The sequence below is a fragment of the Astatotilapia calliptera genome, unplaced genomic scaffold (genome assembly GCF_900246225.1).
Source record: "Astatotilapia calliptera unplaced genomic scaffold, fAstCal1.2 U_scaffold_111, whole genome shotgun sequence".
NCBI classification, from domain to species: Eukaryota; Metazoa; Chordata; class Actinopteri; order Cichliformes; family Cichlidae; genus Astatotilapia; species Astatotilapia calliptera.
Window position 1 is genome coordinate 1 of NW_020535632.1, and position 17,507 is coordinate 17,507.

The 17,507-nt window shown below is 43.4% G+C and overlaps 1 protein-coding gene across 3 annotated transcripts; it reads left to right on the forward strand.

Annotated features, from left to right (window-relative positions):
* Nucleotides 1–66: 66 nt before the first annotated feature.
* LOC113017371 (cytochrome P450 2K1-like) lies at nt 67–15,290 on the forward strand. 3 transcript variants are annotated; one of them, XM_026160521.1, is made up of 7 exons: nt 67–124; nt 13,517–13,696; nt 13,788–13,929; nt 14,263–14,447; nt 14,556–14,697; nt 14,772–14,955; nt 15,039–15,290. In XM_026160521.1, the coding sequence occupies exons 1-7, from the start codon at nt 71–73 to the stop codon at nt 15,058–15,060; spliced, it is 909 nt and encodes a 302-aa protein (XP_026016306.1). In that variant the 5' UTR covers nt 67–70; the 3' UTR covers nt 15,061–15,290. The 3 variants fall into 3 exon arrangements, with proteins under 3 accessions (XP_026016306.1, XP_026016305.1, XP_026016307.1); XM_026160522.1 differs by lacking the exon at nt 67–124 and adding an exon at nt 2,478–3,377; XM_026160520.1 differs by lacking the exons at nt 13,517–13,696; nt 13,788–13,929; nt 14,263–14,447; ... (1 more) ...; nt 14,772–14,955; nt 15,039–15,290 and adding exons at nt 1,581–1,910; nt 3,259–7,491 and having other exon boundaries at nt 76–124.
* The last annotated feature ends 2,217 nt before the right edge of the window (nt 15,291–17,507 follow it).

Consider the following 17,507-nt stretch of genomic DNA (forward strand, 5'->3'; position numbering starts at 1 on the left):
AACAGCCAACATTATCTCCTCTATTGTGTACGAAGCAGATTTGACTACGGTGACCCTGTATTCAAGAAACATGGTGAAGCGAGCCAATCAAACCATATGTGTCTCAGGTTCTGCATCAGTCCAGGTTGGCTTTTTGACTTGACGCTGTTTTTAAAATAAATTACACATAAGATTTAGATCCACTAATATTACCACTGTGCAAAGGATCGAGGTATAAATTGATACTGTTACAGCTTTAACAGCAATCAGCATCCGTTTTCATGCTGATTCAGATTTGATGATGTTACCGGCACCAGACCTAGGGGAATCTGGACCGGCAGCAAGCGGCACACAGGCTAGAGAGCACTGCGTAGCCAAATATGAGCAAACTGTGGATTAATAGAGAGGACACCGAAGTTAGCGTCTTGCTCAGGCTGGAGCTCATTTATTTCTCCACATATACACATGCATTCTTCCCATAAAATAACAGAGTTCATAAACAAAAATAAAGTTACAAAAAGCATTCTCTCAAAAGCAAAATAAATACAAACTAATTCAAAATGACTTTACATACTCACACTTAAACAAAACACTCACGGCCAAAGCATAACAACATACCAAAATAACCCATCTCACATTCACACAACCTTTCCCCACATTCGCGCCATATACGCTATTACTTTTGAACATGGCATGAACGCAACCAACATGGCGGCAGACGACTGCAAACATTGTTTCACCAACAAAAAGCTTTCCCCTTAATACATGTACTCAGTACTGCTTGGCTAACACTAAAACAAACACTACAACACATTTTCGGAAGTCGCAGGTTGCCACTGTCATAGCATATACTTATAGTGCTACGTAGCATTAAAGCATTATGCCGATGATACACTAATACTCATTACAACACAAAATACCACAAACAACATCATCACTCTCATCTCAAAATATAGCCGAACAGTTGTTACTCAACTTACATGACATTTAGAACCAGTTCGGTAACATAAAAGTTTGTTTGTCAGTACCTGTGGATTAATAGAGAGGACACGCGAAGTTAGCGTCTTGCTCAGGCTGGAGCTCATTTATTTCTGAGCTGCGCATGCGCAGAGCCTATAGCTAGTCTCTCTGGTAGTTCCACAGCAGTGCAAGAGCACCATCTACTTGGCATAATGAAATATAACCAATATAACAACACATAACAATGTCAAAATAAGTCACAATAATAAACAAAAAATAAGGGGGTATTTGGTTTTCTTACAAAAATAAACATGTAGCTTTTTCAACCTGCTACACTCTCCCCTGCTTTAAGAGATGGCTCCGGACATCTGGAACCAAACTAACACACTTCATGGCGTTTGCCCAAAGTCTTTAAAAGTCTAATAGTCAAAACTATTAGTTCCAGGAGTAATGTCAAAAGGTCTTTTGGTCACCAGTCTAACATGTCCATACTGGTGTGAGGTAATAACAGTCAGGAACAGCTGGGTAAAGTGACATGTGGCAGGGAACATATGCAAGCATCATGTTTGCTCCAGGTCTCCAGAGCTGATATGAAGGCTGTCCCATTTGGCTATATGTAAAAACCTCTTTCGGTTTCACAGCTCTGGTCGACCTCCGTATTGGTGGCACATCCCATTCTGGTGTCTCTGGGGCAGGGTCCCTGTTATCCACACAGCTCTCCGACCCTGTGTCCTCCATAAGATCCTCAGTTGCAGGTTCCTCCTGGGTTTCCACAGTTGGTGATGAAACAACAGGCATTGGGAAATCTGCTGGTTCTGTAGATACAGCTGGTGGGACTGCACTTCCCTGCTGCACTTCCACTGATTCCATTTCGTGTCTTATTGGCTGAAACTCAGGAGCTACAGCTCTCAGTTCACTGTGTGGTCTCGGCTGAGGCCTTTTGGGGTTAACTCTCCTCCACTGATACACAGGTATAGTTCTCAGGCTGTATGTGTACCCTTCCTCTTCATCCGAATGATCAGACTCATGTTCCACTGTTTCATTGGGGTTTGTCTCTCCCAGTCTTTGTGTTTGTCTTTTCTGACGTCCCTGCTGATCTTGCTCTACCGGCAAATCAGTCACAAGCAGCAGGAGGTTTCGATGCAGGACACGAAAGGTTTTGTCTCCTGTTTCTGATTGTACCCTATATACAGGTCCATCTCCAATCTTCTCAACAACTCTGTGAATTTTCTTTTCCCAGTAGGCACGGAGTTTGCCTGGACCACCCCGCTCGGAGAGGTTTCTGACAAGCACTCGATCTCCTGGTTGCAGTGCGATGCCTTTGATGTGCTGATCATAATGCTTTTTCCCCTTTGCAGAGGACTTTGCACTGTTTTCTGAAGCAATTTTATAGGCTTCCTGCATGCGTGCAGCCCACTTTTGTGCATACTCCTGTCTGGACTGTGACTCTTTTTCAGGTTTTAAATCAAAAAGCAGATCAACAGGCAAGCGTGGGGCTCTTCCATAAAGGAGGAAGAAAGGTGAATAGCCTGTTGCCTCATGTCTTGTGCAGTTATATGCATGGACTATATGGGGCAAATGATCCTTCCATTCTGCCCTTTTCTCCTCATGAAGAGTCCGTAGCATTTGTAGAAGTGTTCTATTTAGACGCTCAACAGGATTTCCCTGTGGGTGGTAGGGGGTTGTTCGAGAGTGGCCTATTCCTGCCAGCTGTTTGAGTCTTTGGAAAAGGTTGTTCTCAAACTCCCGGCCTTGGTCATGATGCCGCTTTTCAGGGTACCCGAAATGCGGGATAAAGTCAAGAAAGATTTTCTCAGCTGCTGTTTTGCCAGATTTATTCTTAGTCGGGTAAGCTTGGGCAAAACGGGTAAAGTGATCTACCAAGACTAAAATGTACTCAAAGCCACCTTTACTTGGTTCTAGATGTAAATAGTCAACCGAAATGAGTTCAAAGGGGGCACTGGTTGTTATCGAGCCCATTGGTGCTCTCTCTGGGACACTTGGCCGTTTCTGTTTGATACAAGGGCACTGGCGAATGACATAGTCCTCAATTTCACACTGCATAAAAGGCCAGTAAAACCTCTCCCTTGCTAACTGAATGACTTTGTCAGCACCAACATGTCCCATATCATCATGCAGGTGTTTCCGTACAGTTTGCTTAAGCTTACTGGGTAGAATCAGCTGTTTTCTTTGTCCAGTCTGTCTGTACAGTATTCCTTCCTCAAGTACAAGTCTGTTCCATTCATGTACTAGCCTACGTGTCTCTTGTCCTAGCTGTCTCTTATCTTTACTATTAGGACTCCATCTACTCTTTTTCAGATTTATCACCTCACAGATAGGGGGGTCCTCCCTCTGCGCAGCCCTGATGTTTTCTGGGGTGATGACAGGGGCACCTTCAGGGGGTGTGTCGTCAACACAGTGCAGTGCAGCCACCCATGGTACATCACCGTCTCTCATGGCTTTGTCTCCTTGCCAGATTGCAGAAACCACTTCTGGGGACAGTGTCTCAGTATACTCCATGAGGTGTTCCTGGAGTGGCAATGGATAGCGGGAGAGCGTGTCAGTGTCTGCGTTGGACTTGCCTGGTCTATACTTTACAGTGAAATGGAAGTCAGCTAATTCGCCCACCCACCGATGTCCCACAGCGTTTAACTTTGCTGTGCTCAAGATGTATGTGAGGGGATTATTATCTGTGTACACTGTGAAAGTGGGTGCATAGTAGAGGTAATCCCTAAATTTATCACAAATTGCCCACTTCAGGGCAAGGAATTCAAGCTTGCCAGAATGGAGATGGTAATTTTTCTCAGCAGGCGTGAGTGTCCTGGAACCATAAGCAATGACACAGAGCTTTTCCCCCTGTTGCTGATAAAGCACAGCCCCCAGGCCTTCATTTGATGCATCTGTGTGTAGAACGAAGGGCAAACTGAAATCTGGGTAAGCCAGGACAGGTGGACGGGTTAACATATCCACCAGACGTGACACCACAGTACGATGTTCTGCTGTCCATTGCACTGGTGTTTTGGAAGGAAGCTGACCACCATTTGTGCGCTTTAACTTGATTTTGGCTCTAGTTGAGCTACATTGCAGGCTAGGATCACTGGGACTCTCAATAAGCTTAAACAGTGGCCTCGCTATTCTAGAAAAGTCCTGAATGAACGTCCTGTAATACCCTAGAAACCCTAGAGTGCTCTGACCTCTCCCATGTTCTTTGGCTCTCTGTCTCTCAAATGTTCCACTGCTTCGAGATCTTTTGGGTCTATCTGGACACCTTCAGTGGTCACCAAGCGCCCAACATACCTGACCTGACGCTTAAACAGTTCACATTTTTTGGGACGTAGCTTCACACCATGCTCTCGCAGGCGGCAAAGCACATGCATCAGATCATCAACATGGTCATGAAAAGTCTTGGAAAAGCAAAGCACATCATCTAAATATGGTGAGCAGCACTCATCCCTCAGACCATCAAGGACCCCCTCCATGCATCTCTGAAATGCTGCTGGGGCGTTGGTAAGGCCAAATGGGAGGCGGATCCACTCGTACAACCCCCAAGGCGTGCTGAATGCTGTCAGGTGTCTTGATCTTTCATCAACAAAGCCCTGGTGGTACGCACTACCCTGGTCGAATATTGAAAACCATGAATAGCCCCCCAAATTATCCAGCAGGTCTTGGATGCGTGGTAGTGGGTGGCGGTCAGCAATGGTTTTACGGTTAAGGCCCCGAAAGTCAATACACAAGCGTAAGCTTTTGTCTTTCTTTCGGACACACACCACCGGAGATGAGTAGGGTGATGTGGACTTTCTGATCCAGCCGTTGTCCAGCAAATTCTGAACATATTCTGAATCAAAATGGATCAGTAACAGTCGCACAGTGCTCATGTCAATCCCAGAGGAAAGAAGAGCAAAGGAAATTAAGGATCTGGATTTGGACACAGATCAACTTCCAGTTGAGAGAGCACTGGGTTTACAGTGGTGCATAGCAACAGACAAGTTCCAGTTCAGAACCTCCCTGCAGGACCGTCCAACAACCAGAAGGGGAATTTTGTCTGTGGTCAGCTCACTGTATGATCCTTTGGGAATCTTGTCTCCCTTCAGTATGCCAGCTAAACTGTTGCTACAAGAGCTTTGCCGACAAAATTTGAAGTGGGATGAAGTTATTCCCCACTCTCTTTCCCAGCGGTGGCGTGATTGGCTGGAGGATCTCCAGCTGATTTCAAAGTTTAAAGTGGAACTTGCATTAAACCAAATTGCTTTGGAAGACCAGATAGGGCACAACTTCATCATTTTTCTGATGCAAGTCAAGATGGGTATGGAACGGTGTCATATTTAAAGTTGGAAAAGAATAACGTCACGCATGTTGCTTTTATCCTGGGAAAGGCTAGAGTTGCTCCTCTCAAGCAAACTACAATTCCCAGGTTGGAATTGACGGCTGCAGTTCTTGCAGTTCGGGTGGACAGGCTTCTGCAAAAGGAGCTGCAAGTCAGGTTGGAAAAATCAGTTTTTTGGACTGATAGCACAACAGTACTGAAATACATCTCCAATGAAACCAGAAGATTCAATACTTTTGTTGCAAACAGAATTGCTGTTATTCGGGAAGCAACAGATGTGAATCAGTGGAGATACGTTTCTTCTAAGGAGAATCCTGCAGATGACGCATCCAGAGGTATGAGAGCTGGGGATCTCCTCAAATGTAGGAGATGGATAAAAGGGCCAGAATTTCTCTATGAGTCAGAAAAGGAATGGCCTAAACTGGATGTGGAGTACAGTGTAATTTCTGCAGATGACCCAGAGGTCAAAAGGGACCTGACAATGAATGCCATTGTGAGAGAATTACAAAATCCTACCAGCTATTTTATCCTCTACTTCTCGTCTTGGGCAAAACTTAAAATCTCTGTAGCCTGGCTTTTAAAGATGAAAGAGGTCTTGGTGTTGTTGGCACAGAAGAGGAAAGAGTTGCTTGCTGCAGGTTTGAATAAGAATGATCCGGAAGGTCAGAAAGAAGTGGAGATAAGAATGGAAAGATTTAAGACCACTTTGAAGAAAGGAAATCTCACTCCAGAAGACTTGGCAAAGGCAGAACAAGCTATTCTTCAATATGCACAACAACAGAAATTTACGACTGAAATGGCTTTAATTCGCAATGGCCTCAAAGGAGTCTCTAAGGGAAATTGTCTCTATAAACTTGATCCAGTGTTGGATGCAGGAATCCTCAGAGTGGGTGGCCGATTGAATAAAGCAGCCATGCCTATGGAATTAAAGCATCCTGTAATTTTGACAAAAGATATGCATGTGTCAACACTGATTTTACGCCATATCCATCAAAGGTTGGGACATGCAGGAAGAGCACACATGCTGTCAAAACTAAGACAAAATTACTGGATATTAAATGCAAATTCTGCTGCCAGGAAAATTATCTCTCGTTGTATCACGTGTAGACGCAACAGAGGAAAGTTTGTTGAACAAAAGATGGCGGATCTGCCTGAAGAGAGAGTCCTGCCAGACATAGCCCCATTCACAAATGTTGGAGTGGACTATTTTGGACCTATAAGTGTTAAAAGAGGACGAAGTCTCCTTAAAAGGTATGGAGTTCTTTTTACTTGTTTCACCAGTCGTGCAGTACATCTGGAGATTGCATGTACACTTGATACAGACTCTTGTATAAATGCTGTGAGGAGGTTCATCTGTAGACGAGGCCCAGTTTCGACCATCAGATCTGATAATGCTACAAATTTTGTTGGGGCGAATCGAGAGTTGAAAGAAAGTTTGACTGAGCTGGACCATGCCAAAATTCAAAAGGCTTTTGTTCAGGATGGCATGAAATGGAACTTCAACATCCCAGCAGCTTCTCACCAAGGCGGTGTGTGGGAGCGTCTCATTCGTTCAGTAAAGAATATTTTAGCCTCAGTTCTTAAGGAGCAAGTTCTGGATGATGAAGGACTCCACACAGTCTTCTGTGAGGTTGAAGCTATAATGAACGACAGACCCATTACTAAAGTTTCAGATGACTCAAATGATCTTGAAGCACTGACACCCAATCACTTGTTGTTGCTGAAAAATAAACCAGTTTTTCCACCAGGACTGTTTCATCCAAGTGATTTGCATGTCAGGAAAAGGTGGAAACAGGTACAGTACATGGCAGAGTTGTTCTGGAAGAGATGGCTTTCTGAGTACCTACCTTTGATGCAAGAAAGACAAAAATGGATGAGGACTAAAAGATGTCTTATACCTGGAGATGTTGTTTTAATTGCAGACGCTACAGCTCCAAGAGGATCATGGATGATGGCGAAAGTCTTAAATGTAAACCAGGATGCAAAAGGCTTGGTGCGTTCTGTGAGACTACAAACAAGGACCAGTGTTTTGGAAAGGCCAGTGACAAAACTTATTTTGCTACTGGAAGCCTCATCGTGAAGAAAATCCTCAATGAAAATTAAGGATTTGTTTAAGGGAATAGCTCCTCCTTTTGGGACTTTAAAGTAATTGTGATTGTATGCACAATTAGGGGCTGGAGTGTTGGAGCTATTTGTTCTTTATTTTTGTTTTTGTTCTTATTTTTGAAATTAGTTAAAGTTTGTTGTTAGTTTACTTATATTTTGGGGTTTATTTGTCGGTTAATATTTTGTTTTAAATGATTTGTTTTGTTTGTTGTTATTTTGTTAAATTAGTCAGTAAGAGCTGTAGGGCCATTTTGTTTCTATAAATAAAGAGACTGGTATAGGACCAGCATGCATTGGGGTGGGCCTATGGTTTTTTACCAGAGCAGGAGAAGCAGTAGGAAGGATCTTGTTATTGCTTGCCAAATGGATAAATAAACCAAAACCAAAACTCTCAACTAAAAGGTTTGGACAATGGACTTCTTTTGCCTGCGTACGAAATATTACCTCAATGCAGCAGTGGCTTGTGGACTTTAAGTTGTGGGACGTTTGATCATTCAAAAGTAAAGGAATTGCCACTACATATTCTTTTACCTCTTTATACAAAGGTTTGGGGACCGAATTGTAGGATGTCTGGACAGGCGTATCGTCTTTCAGATTAATTTTCAACTGCAAGCTTGGGATGCAACCAATGTCAGAGTCACTTTGGGCAAAAACATCTGACTGTTCATACAACATGTCTCTAACTACCCTCTGTCAGGTAGGACAAATCAACAGGTGGATGCCATCTCTGACCTTCATTGACTTCTGTCTGATGCTTTTCGTTACCTAGCTGAACTGAACACACTTTTACATTTGTATGGGCTGATGACCCTGCGTCAGCAGAGAGATACTTGACAGGTTTTACTTCAGTCACCTCTTCCAATGTACCTAAGACTGTTCTTTTGGAGAGAAAAATGTCATGTTTGGTAGGATTCTGAATGGGAATCTTAACAATTTTTGTCAACCCACTGGGGACATCTACCAAAGCTGGGAACAACTCCAAACCCTCAGGGCAGCTGTTCTCTAGATTTGGTTGGAAGAGTCATGGGCCACCTCTTGGCCATTCTCTGACTCTACACTTTACTTCACAAATCTGTCCTGCAGGAATCATTACACCTTTTTTTCCTGTTCTCACACTACACTCAGGATCTATTTCATCAGGGGTGGGCATCTGAAGTGCTGAAACTAGAGCATCTACTGCACTGCTGCTGACACTTAAAGCTTCTTTGAGGAGCGCAGACAGGTCAGCCCCACCTCTCTGTTCTTTATTGGTTTTTAGGATTTCAGCTATTACGTTGCTGCCTAAAATAAGACAGTTAAGGTTGTGCTGACTGATAAGCACTGGCACTTGTATGGCGACATGCCCATAGTTCACACTCTGAATTTGAAGTTCCGTGTCTGCCCAACCATCAAATGGAACGTCTGTACCATTAGCTGCCGCTATTTCCAGAGGCTGGTCTGAAAGGAGGGACTCAAGTGGCTTGATCTTAATGTGGGGGATGTTTTTCTCTATCCATGCTCTTGATACCATAGTCACTTGGGCCCCTGAATCAAGCAGCATCTTAAGTGGTACTCCATTGATGGCACATGAGACCATACATCTGTTCCCAATAAGCTGTGCAGTGGGTTTCGCTGGTGGTGCAGGACTGGGTACATTTGATCTCACCACACTTGAAGTCTTAGCAAAACTGGTGTGTGCTGGGGACTCCTCAGCTTGTTCGGTCACTGGCAGCCCCTCTCCAGTGACCTCACCCCGTTTCCCGACACCTTACGCCGCAGGCAGCCAATAGCCCGGTGTCCTGGCTGGCCACACGCAAAGCAGTGGGGGGCAGCTCACTTTGCCTTGCTGTACACAATCACCACATCTGCCCCGGTTCTCAGCTGGAGGTGTTGGAGGGTGGTTCAGGGGCGAGCAGGAGTCTCCAGATGCCACACTATCAGTCTGGCTCACCACTTTAGTTAGCTGTCTAGTCAATGAAGACACTTGGGCAGTCAGTTCTCTAATAGCTGCACGGTTAGCCTGTAGCTCAGTGTTAACCTTCGCTTGCTCAGTCAAGTCCGTGTTAGCAAGCTGAGCGGCACTTACAGTCACAGGTCTGATTTTAGATGCTGTACCCAGTCGCCTCAGTCTCTCAGCTTCCTCGCTGATGGACTTTGTAATCTGTTCAAGCAAAAAGTCGTCACTAACCTGCAAGTCATTAAGAAAAGGTTTGAGGTCTTGTCTCACATAGTTGTTTTTTTCATTGAACCCTTGATAAAGTGTGTGAAGAAATGTGCCCTGCACAAGCTTTTTGTCATAGCTAAAGTCTGCACCAGGCTGTCGTGACTCAAATAGTACACGCTGTTTTAACCCTATAATTCTGTACAAAAACTGCTGTGCACTCTCTTTGTCTTGCTGCTTAGCATTACTTAGCTCTTGAAAGAGTTCAGCGCTATTCTTGTCTCGAATATGAGAGCGGAGAAGTTTCTTCAAACCATCAACTGTCAAATCATCTTTGTTGGTTAACATTTCCTTGAGAGTACCAGGCTTCATTATCTTTAGCAAGGTTCTGATTATTTCACACTCAGTAAACCCTTCTTGTAACCCCTCATCAATTTGTTTGCACAGACTACTGTAGGACATATCCGAGCCAAGATCTGAAATTTGTCCACCATGCAACTTGAATTCTCTGCGTGGAAACAAAGCTGCCACATCACTGAGACTCAAAACTTGGTCATATCCTCTGGACGGACGACTCACCCTGCCAGGGGAAACCCCAGCAACACTAGGCGCCGGTGACACTGAAGCTGGGATGTTGAAGTTCTTGGTGGGCGTATCAGTGTCTCTTAGCATGGATGAGGGAAAGGTGGAGATGTCTCTGTCCTGCGGTAGAATGGGCTGTGTGTGAGAGTCTGTGTTAGGGGATGTGGTCAGCTGGCATAGCCAGGTGTCTGTCAGGATGTGTGGGGTCAAGTAGGGCACTCCTGCTGCTGGTTAGGAATATCTTCCATCTCAAGCGGCACGGCCAGATGATCTCCAGCCCCTCCGACGTCCGTTGACAGCAGGTCACTCTCGATGTCGTCGAGGAGCAAGAGCTGGGCCATACCTTCATCCTCCAACGCTCTTAACTTTTCACCTCTGATGTACTCAACGATCAGGTCATACAGTTCTGGTTCACTTAAGCCATAGGTGTCAAACTCTGGCCCGCGGGCCAAATTTGGCCCGCAGCCTAATTACATTTGGCCCGCGAAGCCATACCAAATTATTATTAGAGCTGGCCTACTGGTATTATACAGCTAATATATATATTGTTTAGTATTAAGCTTTGCTCGTTCCATATTCAGTTTTTCAGCAAAACTTGTTTGAGTCCATAAGAAGAGATTCATTCTTAAATCTGGAGGAAGATTTTTTTTCAATAAATATTAATGTTAGCCCGCGACCTTGTTCCAGTTTTGAATTTTGGCCCACTGTGTATTTGAGTTTGACACCCCTGACTTAAGCCATCAAGATTGCGAGTCATACTGCCATCCTCCACTGAAGAAACAACAGTGCGCAGCTGGCTCACACTCAAATCACAAAGTCTTTTCTGGATCTTTACTATCAACAACCGCCGTGGGGTAACAGTGGCCATCTTGACGTTTTGACTGTGACCTGGGCTCCCTGGATGACGCACTCAATGCAGCCTTCCCTGAGACTTTGGACACCAGTTCTGGTCGTTTGGCACACACGTCACCACTAGACGATCCCGTTTTCTTACAAAAATAAACATGTAGCTTTTTCAACCTGCTACAATGACAATCACATACATTCATATATGGAAGTAGAACATCCTGTGAAACTATAAAATCTTATAAAAGCAGCTTAAATTAGCAACAACAAACAGGCCTCATGACCTGATTTCTACTACACGTATAAGGCTGCCAGGCACCAGCCGCTCCCACCCGACGACGGGCACCGGAACAGTCAGGACCTCCTCCACTTCCACGGCTTCGGGGAACGCCAGTTGGGGTGGCGGCCGGGACCAGATCCGAGCTGCCAGGTTCTCAATCCATCATACGCTCGATTCGATTCTGCAGTTCTTCCTGCTGCTCCCGCTGTTTGGCCATGTGTTTTGCAAATGTGGCTCTGTGGTGCATTGGAAATCTGACTGTTTGCTTTTTCACAATCTTTTTTCTTCTTATTTTATAAATTTGTTTGTTGCTCATTGAGCCAAAGAGAGTAATTCTTAATCATGAGATACAATAAAATGTATACAGTGGGGCAAAAAAGTATTTAGTCAGCCACCGATTGTGCAAGTTCCCCCACCTAAAATGATGACAGAGGTCAGTAATTTGCACCAGAGGTACACTTCAACTGTGAGAGACAGAATGTGAAAAAAAAACTCCATGAATCCACATGGTAGGATTTGTAAAGAATTTATTCGTAAATCAGGGTGGAAAATAAGTATTTGGTCAATAACAAAAATACAACTCAATACTTTGTAACATAACCTTTGTTGGCAATAACAGAGGTCAAACGTTTACTATAGGTCTTTACCAGGTTTGCACACACAGTAGCTGGTATTTTGGCCCATTCCTCCATGCAGATCTTCTTGAGAGCAGTGATGTTTTGGGGCTGTCGCCGAGCAACACGGACTTTCAACTCCCGCCACAGATTTTCTATGGGGTTGAGGTCTGGAGACTGGCTAGGCCACTCCAGGACTTTCAAATGCTTCTTACGGAGCCACTCCTTTGTTGCCCGGGCGGTGTGTTTTGGATCATTGTCATGTTGGAAGACCCAGCCTCGTTTCATCTTCAAAGTTCTCACTGATGGAAGGAGGTTTTGGCTCAAAATCTCACGATACATGGCCCCATTCATTCTGTCCTTAACACGGATCAGTGGTCCTGTCCCCTTGGCAGAAAAACAGCCCCATAGCATGATGTTTCCACCCCCATGCTTCACAGTAGGTATGGTGTTCTTGGGATGCAACTCAGTATTCTTCTTCCTCCAAACACGACGAGTTGAGTTTATACCAAAAAGTTCTACTTTGGTTTCATCTGACCACATGACATTCTCCCAATCCTCTGCTGTATCATCCATGTGCTCTCTGGCAAACTTCAGACGGGCCTGGACATGCACTGGCTTCAGCAGCGGAACACGTCTGGCACTGCGGGATTTGATTCCCTGCCGTTGTAGTGTGTTACTGATGGTGACCTTTGTTACTTTGGTCCCAGCTCTCTGCAGGTCATTCACCAGGTCCCCCCGTGTGGTTCTGGGATCTTTGCTCACCGTTCTCATGATCATTTTGACCCCACGGGATGAGATCTTGCGTGGAGCCCCAGATCGAGGGAGATTATCAGTGGTCTTGTATGTCTTCCATTTTCTGATGATTGCTCCCACAGTTGATTTTTTCACACCAAGCTGCTTGCCTATTGTAGATTCACTCTTCCCAGTCTGGTGCAGGTCTACAATACTTTTCCTGGTGTCCTTCGAAAGCTCTTTGGTCTTGGCCATGGCGGAGTTTGGAGTCTGACTGTTTGAGGCTGTGGACAGGTGTCTTTTATACAGATGATGAGTTCAAACAGGTGCCATTCATACAGGTAACGAGTGGGGGACAGAAAAGCTTCTTACAGAAGACGTTACAGGTCTGTGAGAGCCAGAGATTTTCCTTGTTTGAGGTGACCAAATACTTATTTTCCACCCTAATTTACGAATAAATTCTTTACAAATCCTACCATGTGAATTCATGGATTTTTTTTTCACATTCTGTCTCTCACAGTTGAAGTGTACCTCTGGTGCAAATTACTGACCTCTGTCATCATTTTAAGTGGGGGAACTTGCACAATCGGTGGCTGACTAAATACTTTTTTGCCCCACTGTATATGACACAATATGCACTCACAGTCATTAAGAGAATACATGGTAACGCTACCTGAAAATATTAGATATCTTTAGATGCACAGCAACAGTAACTTTGTTAATTGTGATTTCAATGATTTCTGTGAGAGAAATTCTGAAATAAGTTAAGTCATTGGTGCTTTCACAAAAATGAAAACCAGGATTTAGTGAAAAATTGTGTAATAATACTATATTGACATTTTTAAGTATGTAAACTGTGTCATATGACAAAGTAAAGTGTATTTCATTTTATTTCTGATAATTACGTGTATTTACTTGGAATAAGCTTTGTTTTACTGTTTTTTCCACAGCTTTTTAACATGTTTCCTCGGCTGTTCGGTTGGATAAAAAATCGCCAGGTGGTGTTAAAAAATGTTGAGATGGCTGTCACAGATATAAAGAATTTAATTAATCATCTGAAAGAGACTCTGGAGCCCGGACTGTGCCGAGGGCTTGTGGACTGTTTTCTGATTGTGAAACAGAAAGAAGAAGTAAGACAATATGTGTTTTTTAAAATTATGATAATATTATTTACACTTTAGGTTTGATAGCAATAAGCAATGTGAGTGTTACTTCTTTTAGGACTCCTGTGTTTTGGATACTCACTACAATGAGGAGAACTTGACATTCACAGTGAGCAACCTGTTTGCTGCTGGCACTGACACCACAGCAGCCACACTGAGATGGGGTTTGCTGTTAATGGCTAAATACCCACACATACAGGGTAAGGAACTGGACAAGACATGCAAGTCTCATTATGTATGGTAATAACACATAAATAGAGTTCAGTGTCCTGTTGGGGTACAAGACCAAGGACTTCAGTTATGGGTTTACTGACATGTCAGCATGTGATATCAGAGAGATAAGGCAAAAAATTAGGAGTTTTGTCTTTGTTACTACCAGTCAGTGGTAAATAAATACACATGTCAGATGCAAACAATGTGCACCATAACAATATTCTGTGTATATTTTGGATTTAAATTTTTTTTTTTACACATTTTAGCAGATCTGTTAAAACTAATGTGGACAAATGCGTTTCTTTATTTTGTCTCTGCAGAGCAGGTCCACGAGGAGCTGAGCCGGGTAGTAGGAAGCCGACAAGTTTGTGTAGATGACCGGAAAAACCTGCCGTACACTGATGCAGTCATTCACGAGACTCAGAGACTGGCGAATATTGCTCCCATGTCTCTTCCTCACCAAACTAGCCAAGATGTCACCTTCAAGGGATACTTTATCAAAAAGGTCAGCTGCTGTACCTAAATATATTTTAACATCTTGATTCACTTCTGATAACCTGAACTAGTTCTGTAGATGTACATCTACATGAGAAATCTTCTTGGTTTCCCACAGGGAACTATTGTGTTTCCCCTTCTCACCTCTGTCCTGTATGATGAGAGTGAATGGGAGAGCCCACACACTTTTAACCCTTCACATTTTCTGGACAAAAAGGGTCAATTTGTCAGGAGAGATGCCTTCATGCCCTTTTCTGCAGGTATGACAACTTTGATAAAATGTACACTTCCACAGACGTGATTGGATTTAAATGAGTGTAAACTGCTCTTGCAGGTCGCAGGATGTGTCTCGGAGAAGGTCTGGCTAAGATGGAGCTCTTCCTCTTCTTCACCTCCCTCATTCAGCGCTTTCGTTTCACTCCTCCACCTGGAATCACAGAGGATGAACTGGATCTCACACCAGCTGTGGGATTCACCACCCCTCCTTCATCTCATATGCTGTGTGCTGTCAGTCGCCAGTGAGAGACACATGGAACTTGACATTATAGCATTTACTTGTGACAATAGCATAAACATTGTTTTTATCATCCTAACCCAACAGGAAACAGATGTCAGCATTCTGAACAACAGACAAAGGCAGATGTCAAGGGAACAGATTTTTCTGACTACTTTTTAGTTTTACTCCCTACAGTTTCAAGCAAATATCTGTACTTTCTACTTATTACGTTTTCAAAACAGGCTCATTACTTTGGCTATAATGCATTTGGGGGGAATCATTATCTCGTTATTATCTTGTCACTGTGGACCTCCCAGCCCATTGTTCCTTCACTGGGCTGGTTTCAGTCATTATGCAAATGTACTGTTAATTAGATTGGAGAAACCTGCAGTCAGCTGACACTGAAGAAGTCACTTGGATGAGAGACGAAACGTTTCTCCCAGTGAAAACGCTACTTTCAGATAAACAGAATCAACTTTTGGAGACTGCAGACCTTTGTTTGTTTATTAATCACCAGTGGATAAAAAAAGATGACATGTGTCAAAGTCAGGGATTAAAAGTGATTGTTTTTAAGTGTCAGTTAATTTCCAGTGCAGCTTTCCTCTCAGCTCAACAAACATCACAAACACACAAAGTGTTTGTGTGCAGTTTGTCTCAAAGTGTGTTGCTAGCTAAAGGTCCAGCTGCTGTATTTCCTTGCTGTAGGTTAGTGCAGGATAAACAGGTTAGTTTGTTGTACTGTGAAAAGTGAAGAACACACTGCTCTTTAAGAATAAACAGTGTGGTTTATTTACAAAGTGGTAAAAACAGTGAACAGCTGATCCAGGTACAATGAAAGTTGAGTGGGTGGTTTTCTCCTCTTCTTTTCGTCCGTGCCCGAGTAGAGAATAAACACCCCGTGTCCTCCAATAACCCTCGTCCCAGGTGGTGATTAACCCTCGAAATTCCGAGAACACAACATCACGGGCAGGCCGACCGATGCCAGTCACTTCTAACAAGTAAAATCAAAGTATAATTGACAGAATGAGTGGAGTCATTCAAATTTTTGATTACCAACCAGAACTTTGTTTGAATGATTAACAGATCATATCAGTATTTTTGTTTTTCACTGTTATTTTTTAGAGAGTAATTTGTTAGAGGTTTATTCTTTCAATTGCAGGAGAATTGTGAAAAATGTTGTTTTCTGCAGATACATTTGGAATTGTGCATTTTCAATAACGGATCTAAAATGGCAATAAACGAAAGTCTTTAGCTTTTCAGTTTGCTTTTTGCACGCAGTGAAACACATCATGAACATAAAGAAGACACACTTTTACCAAAACAGTGAAGATACTACAAATGGCATGTAAAAATACAGCATGTTGGATCAGGTTTAGATAGGTATTCTTACATTGTACTCTAATTTATTCAATATTTAAATCTGCTTAGCCAGCTATTTTAGTGCAACAAACCTTTGGAGGAAACTAAGCTCTATAATGAACACTCACAGTCCAAGCCATTAACAGTCAGATTTATGGTTGACCAGACTTTAGTTAGAATTTGTTTTGTTTTGTTTTTTAGACAGTAATTTTTTAAAGGCTTTACCTTTTCCATTGGTGCAACCTTTTAATTTCTTTTTTTAAATTTACCTATGCTGTGTCTATGTTTAGTAGTTAATACCCAGGTAACATCCTTGACCACATTAGTTGTTCTTCCTGTTAAAAGCGGGTTTTTCCTTCCTACTGTTGCCAAAGCACTTGCTCAGGGAGTCATATGATGGTTGTAATACAATCAATTGAAAATTCATAACAGCACTTATCACAGCCTATAAACTATAACTAAGAACTATAACTCCTTCCCATTTGCACCGAAACACACCCACAAAGAAAATAAGTTTCTTTTTCTGTACTAAAGTGCAATGGTGAAAGTGAGGTTAAAGTAAGTAAGGCGTCGTCAAAGGAGCTTGCAAAGAAAAGCGTCTGGACTTCTTTAAGTTACTTGAAGACGTTTCACCTCTCATCCGAGAAGCTTCTTCAGTTCTAAGGTCAAATGGTGGAGAGTCCCAGATATAACCCTAGTGGGAGTAACCCCCCACAGAGGGACAAAAGGACCCCCTGATGATCCTCTAATCGCCTGAGCCAAGGTGTGAAACTGGGTGTGGGTCCCAATCAGCCAGAGTTTCGGGTGAGTTCATTGTGAAACCTGGCCCCACCTTATCATGCGAATTCCTGGGATCAGATGGCCCAGGATGTGAGTGGGCGTTAAGGCGTCTGGGAAGGGATCTCAAAACTGGATTATAGATGGCAGAGAGTTGGTGTCGTAAACCCCCGCCTCTGTTCAAAGATGGTCGCTCACAGTGGACATAGATGGCTTCTTTCACTCCTCTTTCAAACCATCTGTCCTCTCTGTCCAAAATGTGAACATTGGCATCCTCGAAAGAGTGTCCTTTATCCTTAAGATGCAGATGGACTGCTGAGTCTTGTCCTGTGGAGGTGGCTCTTCTGTGTTGTGCCATGCGCTTGTGAAGTGGCTGTTTGGTCTCTCCAATGTAGAGGTCTGGGCATTCCTCGCTGCACTGTACAGCATACACCACAT